Below are 17666 nucleotides of genomic sequence, written 5' to 3' on the forward strand. Positions count from 1 at the left end.
AATATTTTTTCATAGATGACACAAATAAAAGATCTGTCTCAAAAAATATTACTTGTGAGACCGTCTTTTTGTCATATATATATATATATATATATATATATATATATATATATATATAATACAATCAGTATTGATTGAATATTTTTAGACCATAAACCATATTTCCAAAATAAAATTTAATAATTCCAGTTAGATATGTGTATGACAAATATTTGGAGATAAAGTCTTGATTAAATGTCTCGATTTAAATTTGGTATTATCGACGCCCAAAATTAATATTATTAAGTACTGTTTGGTTCAGGTACTTGTAAGTACTAATATAAATAGTCTTATCATATCACTTGTTTTGTACAAGTATTATTTATTTCGATCAAGCAAATTATTAATTATTTATTTCACATCAATCAAATTCGTAATAATTTATCTCACATCAATCAAATCAATGATATAAAATTACGATATTACTCTTAATAAATAATATTATTAATATTTTCAACAATGACAAAATAATAATATCATATTATCTTAAATTTAATCAATCAAATCAATTAAATCAAACACTATATTAACTATCATTTTCTATTTATTTTATTATTACAAAATATTATTTATCTCCATACTATATATCACATACCATGAACCAAACGGTGCCTTAATGATGATAACTGAATGATAGTTTCACAAGATTATGTCATTAGTATTTAGAATAAATCTCGTATGAAACGATCTCACAAATTTTTATCTATACGATCCAAATAAGATATCCGTCTCACAAAATACGAACCGTGAGACCGTCTCACGTAAGTTTTTTTTTGCAAAACAATTATTCTAGCATGGTCAATTATTATAAAATAGCTATTATAATATAACAATATTAATATTAAATATATAAAATAGGTTATACTGGAAATGGAAAGGGTCAAATTATAGAACATTATTTATGTATTACATGCATCCGTACAAAGGTACATATAACAATACTTTGCAAAATCTGTAAAACGTTTCAAGTTAAGACAACAGGAGAGAGCCTTCCTTGATGAGCACAAATATACCGCCTCCATCTCCTCTTGAAATTCGAAGCTCGGAATCAAGATATGTCGTTAACAGCCATGACTCGGCAGTGCTACTTGGGATAGAAAACTTGAGCGGCGGTCGGCTAGAAATCGTCCTGGCAACAGAGGAAGCAGTGTCCTGCACAGAAGTAATCAATCCTCTGAAGGGTGTGAGATCGATTTTCTGTCCCAAAAATTCCACCTTTTCGGGCAATTCAATTGAATCTGTCAGCTGTGGCGTGCCAATAATGCCTTTTTCAAACTTAATCTGCAATATATCATATACAGAAAACTGATGCACACGAACAGAAATCTTTCATAAAGGGATTGATCAAATGGGTTAGGCTAAATCGTGTTCTTTTCCACCATGTAGCAATTTATAACATTTTCATAACAAGAAATCTCAATAAGCTTTGGAAAAATGAAATAAACCTGCACACGCTTAGGACTTCGAACTTCAAACTTGGCATTGGCACTGATCGAAGTGGTTGCCAATGGACCGGAAAAGAGAACGGAATTCTGGACCGTGAAATTCTCCGAGTCGATGGTTTGTGATATCTCTTCCACCTTCGCCAAGGGTAGCTGCCCACCCGTTGATAACAAAGGAAACAAGCCTGGGTATGAGGTGTACCTGCAGTCTCTCAGTTAGAGATTGGAGAATTATGCAATATTTGAACCCAAGAAAATAATTCTACCAAAATCTAAACTTGACAGGTAACTGGCAGTGTCAGACCACTCCTTCCACAAGTAGCACTGTTTGAATTTCTTGACAAATCAATACAATATTCATCGGCTAGAATAAGCCAAGAAACATAATCGTGGAGATGATTTTGTGCAAAGAACCAATAGGATGGAAATGGATCATCAACAAGCAAAATTCCAACCTCGAAAAGGCGAAAACATAATTAAAATCGGTGCCTATTTCATGTTAAAGGACACACAAGAACATACACTCGCTCTGTCTTACAAGTATACAGAGCCAAGAGGTAACTTTATAGGAAATTTTATTTCACAAACAAATTATTCCAAAAGAAAAGAAAGCTTACGCAAGGATCCATTTTCCGTTGAGCTTATTCAAGGCTTCGGTGGGTGCGGGGGTCGGGTTTTTGGCCTCGAGCTGCGTGATAAGCTCGACAATCTCAGCTCTTGTTTCACTACTCGCGCTCAGTCCCCTGTTAGTTCCGTAGAAAGAGTCCACCAATTGCTTCTTCAACACCTCGGTCTCGGCCGGTTCCTTGGAAGAAGCCTCCTCCAACACCGCCACTCCTGGAGCCAACGGCTCCCTTTCGGGGCCCCACTCGTCGTCGCTCACCACCGCCCGCACGCTGAAATCCTGCTTCACCCCGGTCGACTTATTCACGGAAACCGACGGCAAATTCAGGCGATTAGCAAGAAAGGCAGCGTTTATGGGTATAAATTGCGGGTTCTGGTGGGATTTTTGCAGGATTTTGTAGGGTAAATGGTTGGTCGAAGGAATCGACGACATATTTCTTGATGAGATCGAATAGGTGGAGACGAACCAGTGCGAAATCTAGAATGAAAGTCTCCGTTAACTACTTACTAACTATTTATACATTGTTAATTGGTGGACATGATTCGGTACATCCAAAAGACATATTTCTCCTTGTGCTCTTATTCGATATTTTCTTGGGCATGGGTATTTTGGGTTTATAGATTTATGTTAGGTGTCACACTGGTGCACGCGTACGTATCTATATTGCCCCCATTTTTTTATTTTCTTTGTCACTTTTCGTGGCTTGTACAACGGAAATTCACATAATATATTATATGCATATTCAAGAATTCTAGTATGTTCTCCATATTTATTAATTTATTATTCTTATTATTATAATTGTTGATTTTTGAAATATTTTAACTACTTTTTTTCGACAAGTCAACAAAGGTGGACAGCTGAATTTTAAATGTGGTGATTGACAATTGATTTGTCAAAGTTGGTGCAGTAAAAGAAGATTTCGCTGAAATAAACGCGTATTCACACGGACAAAAGGCTCTATAAATAGAGCTCCCATTTCCATTCTGAAATCATCTCTTCTTCGAGTTTTCTCTCATCTTATAAGCATTTGAGTGTTTAGTTCTATAATATTTGTGAGGCGTTTTGTTCTCCTGTATTAAGAGAGTGTGTGTTCTATTTGGAAACACAGTGAGTGAGTTGTACACCACAAAATATTATAGTAGAATTCTTTTCATCTTGTCCGTAGTTTTTACCTTAATAATGTTTAGGTGTTTTCCACGTAAATCTCAGTGTCCAGTTTATTCTTTATTTTCGGGTTTTATTATCTCAAAATTTCGCACGTGAGACCAACAAGTGGTATCCGAGCCTTGGTTTAAAATTTCTTAAAATTTTGAGTATGCTATGTAGTTGCAGCCTAGACTGATTTTTCACATGTGAAAAGATTTTTTTGAGATATTTTATTTAAGGCGGGATTATTTTGTCCAGTCTACCAAATCGTTGTAGACATAATGACGGGCAGGTACGAGATAGAAAAATTCAACAGAAGCAATTTTATGTTGTAGAAAATAAAGATACAAGCAGTTTTAAGAAAGGAGAATTGCTTGGCAGCTATTGGAGATAGATCGGCGGAGATTACAGATGATAGAAAGTGGAATGAGATGAATGATAATGTCGTTGCCAATTTACACTTGGCTATAGCGGACGAAGTATTGTCAAGTATCTCTGAGATAAAAACAGCCAAAGTTATCTAGGATACTCTGACAAAGATGTACGATGTCAAGTCGCTACACAACATTTTTTTCCTAAAGAGAAGGCTCCATACTCTTCGAATGGCGGAATCTTCATCGATGACCTACCATATCAATACACTAAATACTCTATTTGCCCAACTCACTTCCATGGGACATAAAATAGGGGAAAATGAACGTGCGAAGCTTCTACTTCAAAGTCTACCAGATTCATATGATCAACTTATCATCAACATAACCAACAATATTCTTATGGGCTTTCTAAGATTCGACGATGTCTTAACTGTGGTTCTCGGAGAAGAAAGTCGGCGCAAGAATAAGGAAGATATGTTGGTAACTTTCGAAGCATATAGAGGCTTTGACAATGATAAGAGGAAGATTTATGGACAGTGATTCCAATGGGAGTCAAAGACGAGGTAGATCAAATTCGAGAAGTAAGAAGAAAAATATTTACTGCTTTAAATGTGGCGGTAAAGGGCACTTCAAGAAAGAGTGTACGAGTATCGAGAAAATTTCTCAAGGAAATGTGGTCAGTACTTCAGGCGGAGGTGAAATATTATTCAGCGAAGCAGCAACTGTTGCAGAAGGCAGGCACAAATTTTGTGACACATAGATTATGGATTCAGGAGCGATATGTATCACGATGCCTAATTTGAGTTAATTATTGGATTAAATATTATTTCGGTGGGATCGGAAGGACCGATCAGGGTTCGGATCGTCCGAAGACAGGTGGCTGGACACGTGGAAGACATGCAAGGTTCGGATCGTCCGATCAGGGTTCGGATCGTCCGAAGACAGGTGGCTGGACACGTGGAAGACATGCAGGATTCGGATCGTCCGATCAGGGTTCGGATCGTCCGAAGTGTGCCGGATCGGATCGTCCGAAGTGGGTCGGATCTACCGATCGTTGTCTATAAATAGAGGCGCGAGGCTTCATTTGTTACTCGCCAATTCCGAGTGTTCCAGAGCGTTTTAGTCGTTTCTGATGGGTTTCTAGTCTTTTCCCGAGGTTTAGGCACTAGCGGGGAGCTACTGGTTTTGTAGCGGAGTTGTGCTCTAGTTGGGAGCTAGCGGCATCAGTGGGCTGACTACGGACGCAGGCTTGATTCTAGGGCTGATTGCTAGGATCTACTGGTTTGAGGTACGAAAGTACTATCCGAGATAGCAGGATTGAGTATACTTTGCTATGTGTTGCATGTTTATATGTTGCATTATTATCTGTCATATGATGCATGGTTTATTATGCGGCATTTGCATAATCATGTTGAGCCTGATTATCTTTGAGATAGCCTGTTGAGAGGGTGCTCAGCCCTCGTTTGTTGTGGATGGTTGGACCCCGTTGGCCGACGGTGGTCAGGTCACCGGTATATCCACAGGTTTATTTTGGTATGGGAGCCACCTCCTGGTGCGACGGCGCAGAGTGCTACATTCCTTGACGTCATTTACCTGAGCAGTATTTCGTTATACCCAGATCCTGGTATCCAGTACATTTTGCATACATGCATGTCATAGTCTTGTATACTCATGCTTTCGGTGCTGAGCGTTTTATGCTCACGTCCTTGGTTTATCTCTGTTTTGGACACCCTATTCGATGGGGCAGGTCTCAGGTTGGACGGTCCAGGAGGGAGTGGACAGGGAGCTGGCAGAGGTTGACTTGTAGTTATTGGTATTCGTTCTTGGTATTTAGTTCGATCTGGTTGTTTAAGTATTTTGTACTTACAGATTCGATTGGGTTGTATTACTGTTTTTCCGCTGTATTACCTGATTCAGTTTTAAATGTTAATTTTGCATGCTTAAGTTCTGATTAGTAGGTGATTCTGGAACGGGTCACTACATTTATGGTATCAGAGCATGCATTAAGATTTTGGGATTAGAACTGTTCTTTTGGGTTTAATCTCTGGTAACTTTTGTAGCTAAGAGATGTCTGGTTTTGACGACGATGCTAGTAGTCATGGCAGCATTGGACGCTGGGGAGACCGCGACGATCGGGAGCGTCGTCGAGAGCATCGAGAACGTCGTCAACACCGTCGTGATGAGCCTCGGAGTTTTAGTATGCATCGGTTCTTGCAGATGGGGCCAAAACCTCTTTCGGGCGGTGAGACTCCGGATGTTGCGGAGAACTGGCTTGAGAGGATGGAGAGCTGCTTCAAGACTTTTCAGTGCTCGGCGGAACAGCAGATTGATACCCTTGATTTCTTGCTGGAGGGTGGTGCGCGCAAGTGGTGGAGGTCTACCTCTGCACCGATAGTTCAGCGACAGGGTCGAGTTCTTTGGGCCGATTTTCGAGCCGCTTTCATGCTGCTTTACTTTCCGCCAGCCCTTCTGCAGACCAAGGCGATTGAGTTGATCAATCTGAAGCAGGGAAGTTTGTCTGTTGATGAGTATCAGCAGAAGTTCTTTGAGTTGCTTCCGTATGTTCCACATGTCAGTGACAATGCTAGGGCCAAGTATAACCATTTTCTCCAGGGCCTCAATCAGGAGATTTTTGATCGGGTTGTTGTCTGCGATGATCCGACATCGTATGAGGGCTTTGTGAACCGTTGTCGCCAGGCTGAGGGCAGTTTGCTGAGAGGTCGAGCCATGCAGTCTGCTCGTCCTACTAGTTCTTTGGGTCCCCGCGCCCAAGCATTCAAGAAGGCTGGATCTACTTCTTCTTCCTCTGGATCTGGAGGAGTTCACCATTTTGGGAAGAAGAAGGGCCCGTGTCAGCATTGCGGGAAGGATCATCCGACGGAGCGTTGTCGCAAAGTTGCTGGTGCTTGTTACAAATGCGGTGAGATGGGCCATATGAAGAGAGACTGTCCACAGACGGGCGGAGGATCAGGATCTGGTTCTCAGGCTTCAGTTCATCAGAGGCCACAGCAGGGACAGTCTACTCAGGGTTCTAACCTCCGACCGCGTACTCAAGGGCAGGTCTTTGCTCTTAACCAGGATCAGGCTGCTGAGGAGAACGACAGAGTTATCGCAGGTGTTTTTTTATTATGTGGATTACCTGCTTACGTTCTCATTGATACTGGTGCATCACATTCATTCATATCTGCGAGATTTGCTAAGCGTCATGCATTACCTTTCACTTCTTTGGACGTTGTGGTATCTGTTTCCACACCGATGGGTCGTTCGGTGCTAGCTAAACGTCTAGTTTTGGGTTGTCCTCTAGAGTTTGAGGGTAATGTTTTAACTGCTAATTTGATGATTCTTGCGATGGAGGATTTTGATTGCATTCTGGGAATAGATGTGCTGACTGTGTTAAGAGCTACTGTGGACTGTTATCAGAAGTTTGTGCATTTTCGTCCAGTTGAGGGCGACAGTTGGTTTTTCTATGGAGAGGGAGCGCGACCCTCGATGCCTGTGGTTTCTGCTCTGAAAGCCTGTCGTGCTTTAGAGTCGGGCAGGGAAGGCTACCTTATCTATGCTATTGATTCGTCCGCAGATAGTGTCGGTATCAGCGACATTCCAGTGGTTTGCGATTTTCCGGATGTTTTTCCCGAGGAGATTCCTGGTTTTCCTCCCGTTCGGGAAGTGGATTTCGGCATTGATTTAGTGCCAGGCACGACACCAATCTCTAAAGCTCCTTATCGTTTAGCTCCATCAGAGATGCAAGAATTGAAACAGCAGTTGCAGGATCTTCTTGACAAGGGGTATATTCGACCCAGTGTGTCCCCGTGGGGAGCACCAGTTCTTTTTGTCAAAAAGAAGGATGGTTCTATGCGGCTCTGCATAGATTATCGGCAGTTGAATCGTGCTACGATAAAGAATAAGTATCCGTTGCCATGGATTGATGATTTATTTGATCAACTGCAAGGTACCTCTGTGTATTCCAAGATTGATTTAAGGTCTGGTTATCATCAGCTTCGGGTTCATCAGGGAGATATATCGAAGACTGCATTCAGGACCCGGTATGGGCATTATGAGTTTCTGGTTATGCCTTTTGGGGTGACGAATGCACCAGCAGTTTTTATGGATCTGATGAATCGGGTTTTTCGGGAATTCTTGGATAAGTTTGTTGTGGTGTTTATAGATGATATCTTAATCTATTCGCATGATCAGCAAGAACACGTACAACACTTAAGGACTATTTTACAGACACTTCGCGAGAATCAGCTTTATGCGAAGTTGAGTAAATGTGAGTTTTGGATTGACAGGGTTGTATTCCTTGGTCATGTCATTTCTAGCAAGGGAGTTTCAGTTGACCCGAGCAAGGTGGAAGCGGTATTGAACTGGTCGCGTCCGACGACAGTAGCCGAGATCCGCAGTTTTCTGGGATTGGCTGGGTATTATCGCCGTTTCATTGTCAACTTCTCTCAGGTTGCTAAGCCACTCACTCAGCTCACTCGGAAAGATGTTTCATTTGAGTGGACATCAGAGTGCGAAGAGAGTTTCTTGGAACTTCGCAGACGTTTGACATCTGCGCCTATTTTGGCTTTACCGTCTGGATCTGGTGGTTTCAGTGTTTACACCGATGCCTCTATACAGGGACTAGGGTGTGTTCTGATGCAGAATGAGCATGTGATTGCTTATGCGTCGAGACAGTTGAAGCCTCATGAGGAAAACTATCCTGTTCATGATCTGGAATTAGCAGCGATCGTTTTTGCTTTGAAAATCTGGCGCCATTATCTGTATGGTGAGCGATTTGAGATTTTCACTGATCATAAGAGTTTGAAGTATCTGTTCACTCAGGCTGAGTTGAACATGCGTCAGCGTCGTTGGATGGATCTACTCAAGGATTATGATTGTGAGATCAAGTATCATCCAGGATCTGCGAATCTCACGGCCGATGCTCTTAGTCGCAAGGTGAGATTGTCTGCTCTTCAGACTTGTGGTGTATCTGAGATTATTCAGGATTTCTGTTCGATGGGATTCAATTGTAAACATCGGAAGGGAACGGAGAGTATCCGTGTAGCTACTATTTTGTCTGAGCCAGTTTTGTATTCTCGGATTAGAGATGCTCAGATGTCTGATTCTAAGATTCAGAGATTAGCTCGGTTGGCTGATGGAGATAATACTTCTGGATTCCACTATCAGTCCAAGGGTCTTTTGTGCTTATCTGGTCGTGTTGTTATACCGGAAGATGACACTTTGAGGGAGGAGATTTTATCCCAGGCTCATCGTAGCAAGTTGAGTGTTCATCCGGGGAGCAACAAGATGTATAAGGATTTGAGGACTCGATTTTGGTGGAAAGGTATGAAACGTAATGTTTATCAGTATGTCTCCAAGTGCCTAGTCTGTCAGCAGGTGAAGGCTGAGTATCGACGACCTGGAGGTTTGTTGCAGAATCTTCCTATTCCGGAGTGGAAGTGGGAGCATATCACGATGGACTTCGTGACTCACTTGCCTATGTCTGTGGGGAATAGAGATGCTATCTGGGTGGTAGTGGATCGGCTCACTAAGTCTGCCCATTTTCTTCCGTAACAGGGATTTCACTTTCGATCGGATGGCACGGTTGTACATTCAAGAGATTGTACGGTTTCATGGTGTGCCCGTGAGTATCGTTAGTGACAGAGATCCTCGATTTACATCTAGATTTTGGGGCAGCTTTCAGCAAGCCTTGGGCACTACCTTGAGTTTGAGTACTGCATATCACCCAGAGACTGACGGTCAGTCAGAGAGGACTATTCGTACTCTTGAGGATATGTTGAGATCTTGTGTGATGGATTTCGGGCAAGCTTGGCAGGATCATCTGCCACTGATAGAGTTTGCATACAACAACAGTTTTCATAGGAGTATTGGTATGTCTCCGTTTGAAGCATTGTATGGTCGACGTTGTCGTACTCCTCTGTTCTGGGAGGAAGTCGGAGAACGACAGGTCGAGGGTCCAGAATTGATTCAGCAGGCCATGGACAAAGTTCTTGTGATCAAACAGCGGATTAAGACTGCTCAGGATCGACAAGCGAGTTATGCAAACACCAAGCGCAGACCTCTTCATTTTGATGCAGGCGAGAAAGTGTTTCTCAAGGTATCACCTTTTCGGAGGATTCTGAGATTTGGACTCAAGGGTAAGCTATCTCCGAGATTCATTGGTCCTTTTGAGATCTTAGAATGTGTGGGAGATTTGGCCTACAGATTAGCTTTGCCACCGTATCTGTCTAGTGTTCACAATGTGTTTCATGTGTCTTTGTTGAGACGATACGTAGCGGATGAGTCTCATGTTTTGCATCCGACAGAAGTTCAGCTGAATCCGGATTTGTCTTTTGTGGAAAGACCGGTTTCGATCTTAGACCGGAAGGATAAGGTACTGCGGAATAAGACTATTCCTCTTGTCTTAGTGCAGTGGCAGCGCCGAGGTACTGAAGAAGCTACTTGGGAACTAGAGAGTCGCATGCGGTCAGAGCATCCAGAGTTGTTCTAGTTGTAGTATTTTCAGTTATGATTGTAATTTCAGTTGTACTTTCAGTTGTAATTCATTCTTAAGTTGAATGTATTGTTGTTTAAAAATTATCATTTTTCAGACTCGATTTCGCGGACGAAATCCTTTTTAGGGGGGGAGAATGTAGTATCCCGATGCCTAATTTGAGTTAATTATTGGATTAAATATTATTTCGGTGGGATCGGAAGGACCGATCAGGGTTCGGATCGTCCGAAGACAGGTGGCTGGACACGTGGAAGACATGCAAGGTTCGGATCGTCCGATCAGGGTTCGGATCGTCCGAAGACAGGTGGCTGGACACGTGGAAGACATGCAGGATTCGGATCGTCCGATCAGGGTTCGGATCGTCCGAAGTGTGCCGGATCGGATCGTCCGAAGTGGGTCGGATCTACCGATCGTTGTCTATAAATAGAGGCGCGAGGCTTCATTTGTTACTCGCCAATTCCGAGTGTTCCAGAGCGTTTTAGTCGTTTCTGATGGGTTTCTAGTCTTTTCCCGAGGTTTAGGCACTAGCGGGGAGCTACTGGTTTTGTAGCGGAGTTGTGCTCTAGTTGGGAGCTAGCGGCATCAGTAGGCTGACTACGGACGCAGGCTTGATTCTAGGGCTGATTGCTAGGATCTACTGGTTTGAGGTACGAAAGTACTATCCGAGATAGCAGGATTGAGTATACTTTGCTATGTGTTGCATGTTTATATGTTGCATTATTATCTGTCATATGATGCATGCTTTATTATGCGGCATTTGCATAATCATGTTGAGCCTGATTATCTTTGAGATAGCCTGTTGAGAGGGTGCTCAGCCCTCGTTTGTTGTGGATGGTTGGACCCCGTTGGCCGACGGTGGTCAGGTCACCGGTATATCCACAGGTTTATTTTGGTATGGGAGCCACCTCCTGGTGCGACGGCGCAGAGTGCTACATTCCTTGACGTCATTTACCTGAGCAGTATTTCGTTATACCCAGATCCTGGTATCCAGTACATTTTGCATACATGCATGTCATAGTCTTGTATACTCATGCTTTCGGTGCTGAGCGTTTTATGCTCACGTCCTCGGTTTATCTCTGTTTTGGACACCCTATTCGATGGGGCAGGTCTCAGGTTGGACGGTCCAGGAGGGAGTGGACAGGGAGCTGGCAGAGGTTGACTTGTAGTTATTGGTATTCGTTCTTGGTATTTAGTTCGATCTGGTTGTTTAAGTATTTTGTACTTACAGATTCGATTGGGTTGTATTACTGTTTTTCCGCTGTATTACCTGATTCAGTTTTAAATGTTAATTTTGCATGCTTAAGTTCTGATTAGTAGGTGATTCTGGAACGGGTCACTACAAGCGACGTGGCACATGACGTCTCGAAGAGAATTGTTTGATCACTGTGAACCATACTCAGGAGGATCTGTATTCATGGGAAACGATCATACCTTGGAAATCGTTGGGGTCGGTACTATCAAAATGAAAATGTTCGATGGCACCATTCGCACCATACATGAGGTACGACATGTGAAAGGACTGACGAAAAATCTTTTGTCCTTGGGACAATTGGATGACATCGGGTGCAAAACTCGTATCGAGAACGGGATCATGAAAATTGTGAAAGACGCGCTTGTTGTTATAAAGGCGGAAAAAGTTGCTGCAAATCTATATGTACTTTTGGGAGAAACACACAAAGAGGCAGAACTAGCTGTTGCATCAATTGGTTCAGGAGAAGAATTAACAGTGTTATGGCATAGAAAGCTCGGGCATATATCAGAACGAAAGTTGAAAATTCTCTCAGAACGGAAACTGCTGTCGGGACTGACAAAAGTGTCACTACCCTTTTGTGAGTATAGTGCTACCTTTTAACAACACAGATTAAAGTTTGGCACTTCTACTGCCAAAAGTAAAAACATATTGGAGCTGATTCATTCGGATATTTGGCAAGCACCGGTTGCATCCTTAGGAGGAGCGAGATATTTTGTCTCGTTCATTGATGATTTCTCTAGGAGATGTTGAGTGTATCCAATCAAGAAGAAATCAGATGTTTTCCAGATCTTCAAAGATTTCAAAGCGTGGGTTGAACTTGATTCTGAAAAGAAAATCAAGTGTCTGAGGACTGACGACGGAGGAGAATATACCAGTGATGAATTTGATGCATATTGTCAACATGGGGACATCAAAAGACAGTTTACGACGGCTTACACACCTCAACAGAATGGAGTGGCGGAGCGGATGAACAGAACCTTGTTGGATAGAACAAGAGCTATGTTGAGGACTGCGGGTCTAGACAAATCATTTTGTGCGGAGCAGTCAAAACCGCTTGTTATATTATCAATCGTTCTCCTTCAGTGGTGATTGATCTGAAGACTCCGATAGAGATGTGGACCGGGAAGCCGACAGATTATTCTCATTTGCATACATTTGGAAGTCCGTTATACGTTCTGTATAATGAGCAAGAAAGATCAAAGTTGTATTCGAAATCCAGAAAATGTATCTTCTTGGGTTATGCTGATGGAGTAAAGGGGTTTCGCTTGTGGGATCCTACTGTTCACAAGCTTGTCATCAACACGGATGTTATCTTCGAGGAAGATAAATTAAAGGGAAACAAAGGCACATCGGATTCAGAAACTACTATTTTTCAAGTTGAAAATAAGATGGACAAAGGTCAAGTTTCTTGTGAAGCAGTACCAGAGCACGAAGAACAAGAACATGTTGAGTCTGAGGTTTCCAATGTGAGGCAGTAAACTTGAGACAGAAGACCACCAGGTTGGCTTTCAGATTATGTCACTGAAAGCAACATTGCATATTGTCTATTATTATAGGATGGTGAGCCATCGAGTTTCCACGAGGCTACTCAAAGCTCGGATGTATCTTTGTGGATGATAGCAATGCATGAAGAATTGGAGGCATTGGATAAGAATAAAACTTGGGGATCTTGTTACACTACCACGAGGGAGGAAAACTATTGGAAACATATGGGTCTATAAGATCAAGCATGATGACAATAACCAAGTGGAGCGGTATCGTGCTAGGTTGGTGGTAAAAGGATATGCTCAGAAAGAAGGCATCGATTCCAATGAGATATTTTCTCCTGTGGTTCGACTTACAACAGTAAGAGTAGTGTTGGCATTGTGTGCGGTGTTTGACCTACATCTAGAACAACTAGATGTGAAAACGGCGTTTCTTCATGGAGATCTTGAAGAAGAAATCTATATGCTCCAGCCAGAAAGTTTTGCGGAAAAAGGCAAAGAGAACTTGGTTTTCAGGTTGAACAAATCTCTGTACGGTCTCAAACAGGCGCCTAGGTGTTGGTACAAGAGATTGGATTCCTTTATCATTAGCCTTGGATACAACAGATTGAGTGCAGACCCTTGTACGTATTTCAAGAGGCCTGGTGATGATTATATCATCTTGATGTTGTATGTGGACGACATGTTGATAGCAGGCCGCAACAAAGATCAGGTCCAAGGATTGAAGGCACAGTTGGCTATGGAATTTGATATGAAGGACTTGGGACCAGCAAACAAGATTCTAGGGATGCAAGTTCACCGAGATAGAAGTAACAGAAAGATTTGGCTTTCACAGAAAAATTATTTGAAGAAAGTCTTGCAGCACTTCAACATGCAAGATAGTAAGCCAATTTCGGCCCCTCTTCCTGTTAACTTCAAGTTATCCTCCGAGATGTGTCATAGCAGTGAAGCAGAGAGGATGGAGATGTCTCAAGTATCATATGCATCAGCAGTAGGAAGTTTGATGTTTACTATGATATGTACAAGACCGGACATTGCTCAAGTAGTGGGAGCAGTTAGTCGGTATATGGCGAATCCTTGAAGAGAGCATTGGAGCACTGTTAAGAGGATCCTTAGATACATTAAGGGTACCTCGAATGCTGCATTATGTTATGGAGGATCAGATTTTACACTAAGGGGCTATATCGATTCAGATTATGCAGGTGATCCTGATAAGAGGAAATCTACTACTGGTTATGTATTTACACTTGCAAGGGGAGCAATAAGCTGGGTTTCAAAACTGCAGACAGTTGTGAAGATATCTACAACGGAGGCAGAATATATGACAGCTACTCAAGCTTGCAAGGAGGCAATATGGATCAAAAGGTTATTGAAGGAGATCGGGTACAAACAAGAGAATGTTCCTTTGTTTTGTAACAGTCAGAGTAACTTGCACATCGCAAGGAATCCAGCCTTTCATTCCAGGACGAAACACATTGGAGTACAATTCCACTTTGTGCGGGAAGTAGTAGAAGAAGGAAGCGTGGATATGCAGAAGATCCATACAAAGGATAACAGAGCTGATTTTCTGACCAAGCCAGTGAACACTGATAAGTTTGAGTGGTGCAGATCCTTAAGTGGCCTAGCAGAAACGTGAGCAGCAGGGAATGGCAAGATTGAAAGGATGTGTGAAGATGTGCTTGATTCCCAATCAAATCTTCAAGTGGGAGAAATGTCGGCAAATCAACAAAGGTGGGCAGCTGAATTTTAAACGTGGTGATTGGCAATTGATTTGTCAAAGTTGGTGCAGCAAAAGGAAATTTTGCTGAAATATGAATACGCGTTTTTAACGTGTATTCACACGGACAAGGGGCTCTATAAATAGAGCTCCCCATTTCATTCTGAAATCATCTCTTCTTCGAGTTTTTTCTCATCTTATAAGCATTTGAGTGCTTAGTTCTATAATATTTGTGAGACGTTTTGTTCTCCTGTATTAAGAGAGTGTGTGTTCTCTTTGGAAACACAGTGAGTAAGTTGTACACCACAAAATATTATAGTGGAATTCTTTTCATCTTGTCCGTGGTTTTTACCCAAATAATTTTTAGGGGTTTTCCACGTAAATCTCGGTGTCTAATTTATTCTTTATTTTCGGGTTTTATTATCTCAAAATTCCGTACGTGAGACCAACATTTTTAAGGTAAGAAAGTAAAATAATTATTTTCTGATTTTTTTTACAAAAACTAATTAAATTAATTTATCAAAGAGTAGATTTATTAGTTATAGATTGCATCCGGCCGATATTTTATTTAGAAAGCATGCAAAATATACTTCTTAACTTGCTCCGCCGGTTATGCAAATCACGATATATGTAAGCCCTTAAGGGAGCTGCAATAATAAGATATGATAGACAACTATTAAGAGATTATGTGTTCAATTTTTTCGTGTCTATTATTTCTCAGTTTGAGTCTGTCAAATAAAACTTATTTGGTGTGATTTACTCGGTCAACATGATTTTCAATCTACATCGTTGGTCCTTTGGGTTTATACAAAATGTACAAAAGATAACAAGTGTGGATTCTCAAGACCAAAAAAACATGAGATATATATGTACCTTAGAGCTTAGAGTGACACTTTGGTTTTAAATTTTGAGGGCATCTCTTAACCCAAATCTTCATTTTTCATTATCTATTCACCAAAATATATATTTTTATTTCATATTACAAAAATCTCGTGCAACTCATATTCTATAAATATTATCAAATTCTCGATTTTTTATAAATTTTTTCATTCACAACCATTAAATATATGAAAAATTTAAAAATTTATGTAACATATTATTAAACCGAACTCAATTAAATATGTATTTGACTTAAAATTAATGCATTTTTTTTCATCAAATTGGAAGTCACACAACATTAAAGATATAGTTATAAAAAATAGATTGAGACAATCATAAACGACAAATATGGTTTAAGAACAACATACAAATTGACCACTAAAAGACTAATATTTCACATTAGTGTACTTCTCTCATAAATGATCAATAAGATCATCTTGAAATGCATAGTAAGCCGACCTATATTTGATTTGACGATGACGTGCAAGAAACTATGTTGGAACTTTTTCAAGTTCGCAATCTTGATTTTGATGTTAACAAAACTTGTTATTATGTTTCTAACATATTTACTCAAGTGTGAAGTTGCAAACACAAGAAGCAAGCTGAAACTGAATTTTGCACAAACTAAATTTCTGGCGAGCTTTGGTGTTTTGAAGATATCTCTCAACTGGATGATCCAAATGACAATCCGCGAATTGGAGTGATTAGAAAACTCAATTTGGAACAAATCATATTTCACGTCAGTTGAGCAAAATCGGATGTTATCAAGGGCTAACTAATCGCTGAAGTGACGAACTGATTGCACGAAAACAGCAATCAGTTGGCTTTGAGCAGCTGTGGTATTTTGGTCATATCTCTCAGCTCGGTTATCGAAACGAAGCGATTCAGTATGCGTTGGAAAGATAAGACAAAGATCTACAAATCATTCTATAAGTCAAAGTCTGAATCGAAGCTTACGATGCTGATAAATGACGATGAAGCTACTGGTTCTGCACCAACTGAAATCAGTTAGGCTGATTTCAGTAAACCAGTTGAAACTCAACTGAACCAGACCTGCTGAACTGAACCAGCTGCTGACCTGCTGAACTGAACCAGCTGCTGACCTGCTGACCAGTTGAACTGAACGATCAGTTGAGTTGACCAGAGTTGACCAGTTGACCAGTCGGGAAAATTACTGAATTTGACCGTTGCAATTCCCGAAACAGCACAGAAACTTTACAAACGGTCATATTCTTGTGTCTAACGTATATATCAATGTTGGGGATTATATGTAGTGACCCGTTCCAGAATCACCTACTAATCAAGAATTAAGCATGCAATTAACTTAATTAATAAAAATCAGAGATAATTGCAGAAAAGGCCAACAAACGATAGTTATACAACCCAATCGAAATCCAGAACAACTCGAACTCAAAAGAAAATATGCGGTACAACCATATCGAAACAAAACAGTACTGAAGAACTAACTCAATCGGCTACTCAACGTCCTCCTCATCCTCCTCCTGAGCCATCCAACCTGAGGCCTGTCCCGTGGGAATGGGGTGTCCAAGATAAACAAAACCGAGGACGTGAGCGATAAGAACGCCCAGTACAAAAGCATGAGTATACAAGCCTATATGAAATGCACATGCTATGATATGATACCAGGGTAGTCAAGAAACAGGAGTCACAAAAGATCTCAATATGCTCAGTCTAGAGGCGCCAAGTGGATAGTGCCGCGCGGTACTCCTCTGGGTCACTGCATCCACTACAAGATCAGACGTGGACCTAAAATGTCCCGGATCACCGAAGCCCTCCGGACCCGTCGGCCACTGTGTACTCTCGGTGTCCATGCGTCCACAAGACAGGGCTGAGCGGCCCCACAAGATATAGCTTATCTCGAAAGAGATACAGCTCAACAATAAAGGCTATCTCGAAAGAGATACGGCTCAACATGAAATGCAGCATGCAGCATAAAGCGTGACATAATAGCATGCATCATATGACATATATCAATACAGCAAATAATCATGCAACACATATAAGAATGTATACTCGACCAGGATATCTCGGATAGTACTTTCGTACCTCTAGTAAAGCAATCCTAGTCCACAGGAAATCCTATCAATCGGGTCTAGTCCGTCGTCTGCCCTGACGATACTGAGCTCCCTGACTGCCCTTCTCGGACCGTCGGCTATGCCCGGCTGCTCTGTCCGGGCTGCTCTGTCCTTCC

General features: G+C 41.4%; 1 protein-coding gene across 1 annotated transcript; it reads right to left on the reverse strand.

Annotated features, from left to right (window-relative positions):
• Positions 1-887: 887 nt before the first annotated feature.
• On the reverse strand, positions 888-2596 carry LOC140805150 (light-induced protein, chloroplastic-like). Its single transcript, XM_073161356.1, has 3 exons — positions 2099-2596; positions 1485-1683; positions 888-1320 (listed from the first exon to the last, which is right to left on the reverse strand). Exons 1-3 carry the CDS (start codon positions 2536-2538, stop codon positions 1009-1011), a joined length of 951 nt encoding a protein of 316 aa, XP_073017457.1. The 5' UTR covers positions 2539-2596; the 3' UTR covers positions 888-1008.
• Positions 2597-17666: the final 15070 nt, after the last annotated feature.

Source organism: Primulina eburnea, chromosome 11, assembly GCF_022965805.1.
Source record: "Primulina eburnea isolate SZY01 chromosome 11, ASM2296580v1, whole genome shotgun sequence".
NCBI lineage: Eukaryota > Viridiplantae > Streptophyta > Magnoliopsida > Lamiales > Gesneriaceae > Primulina > Primulina eburnea.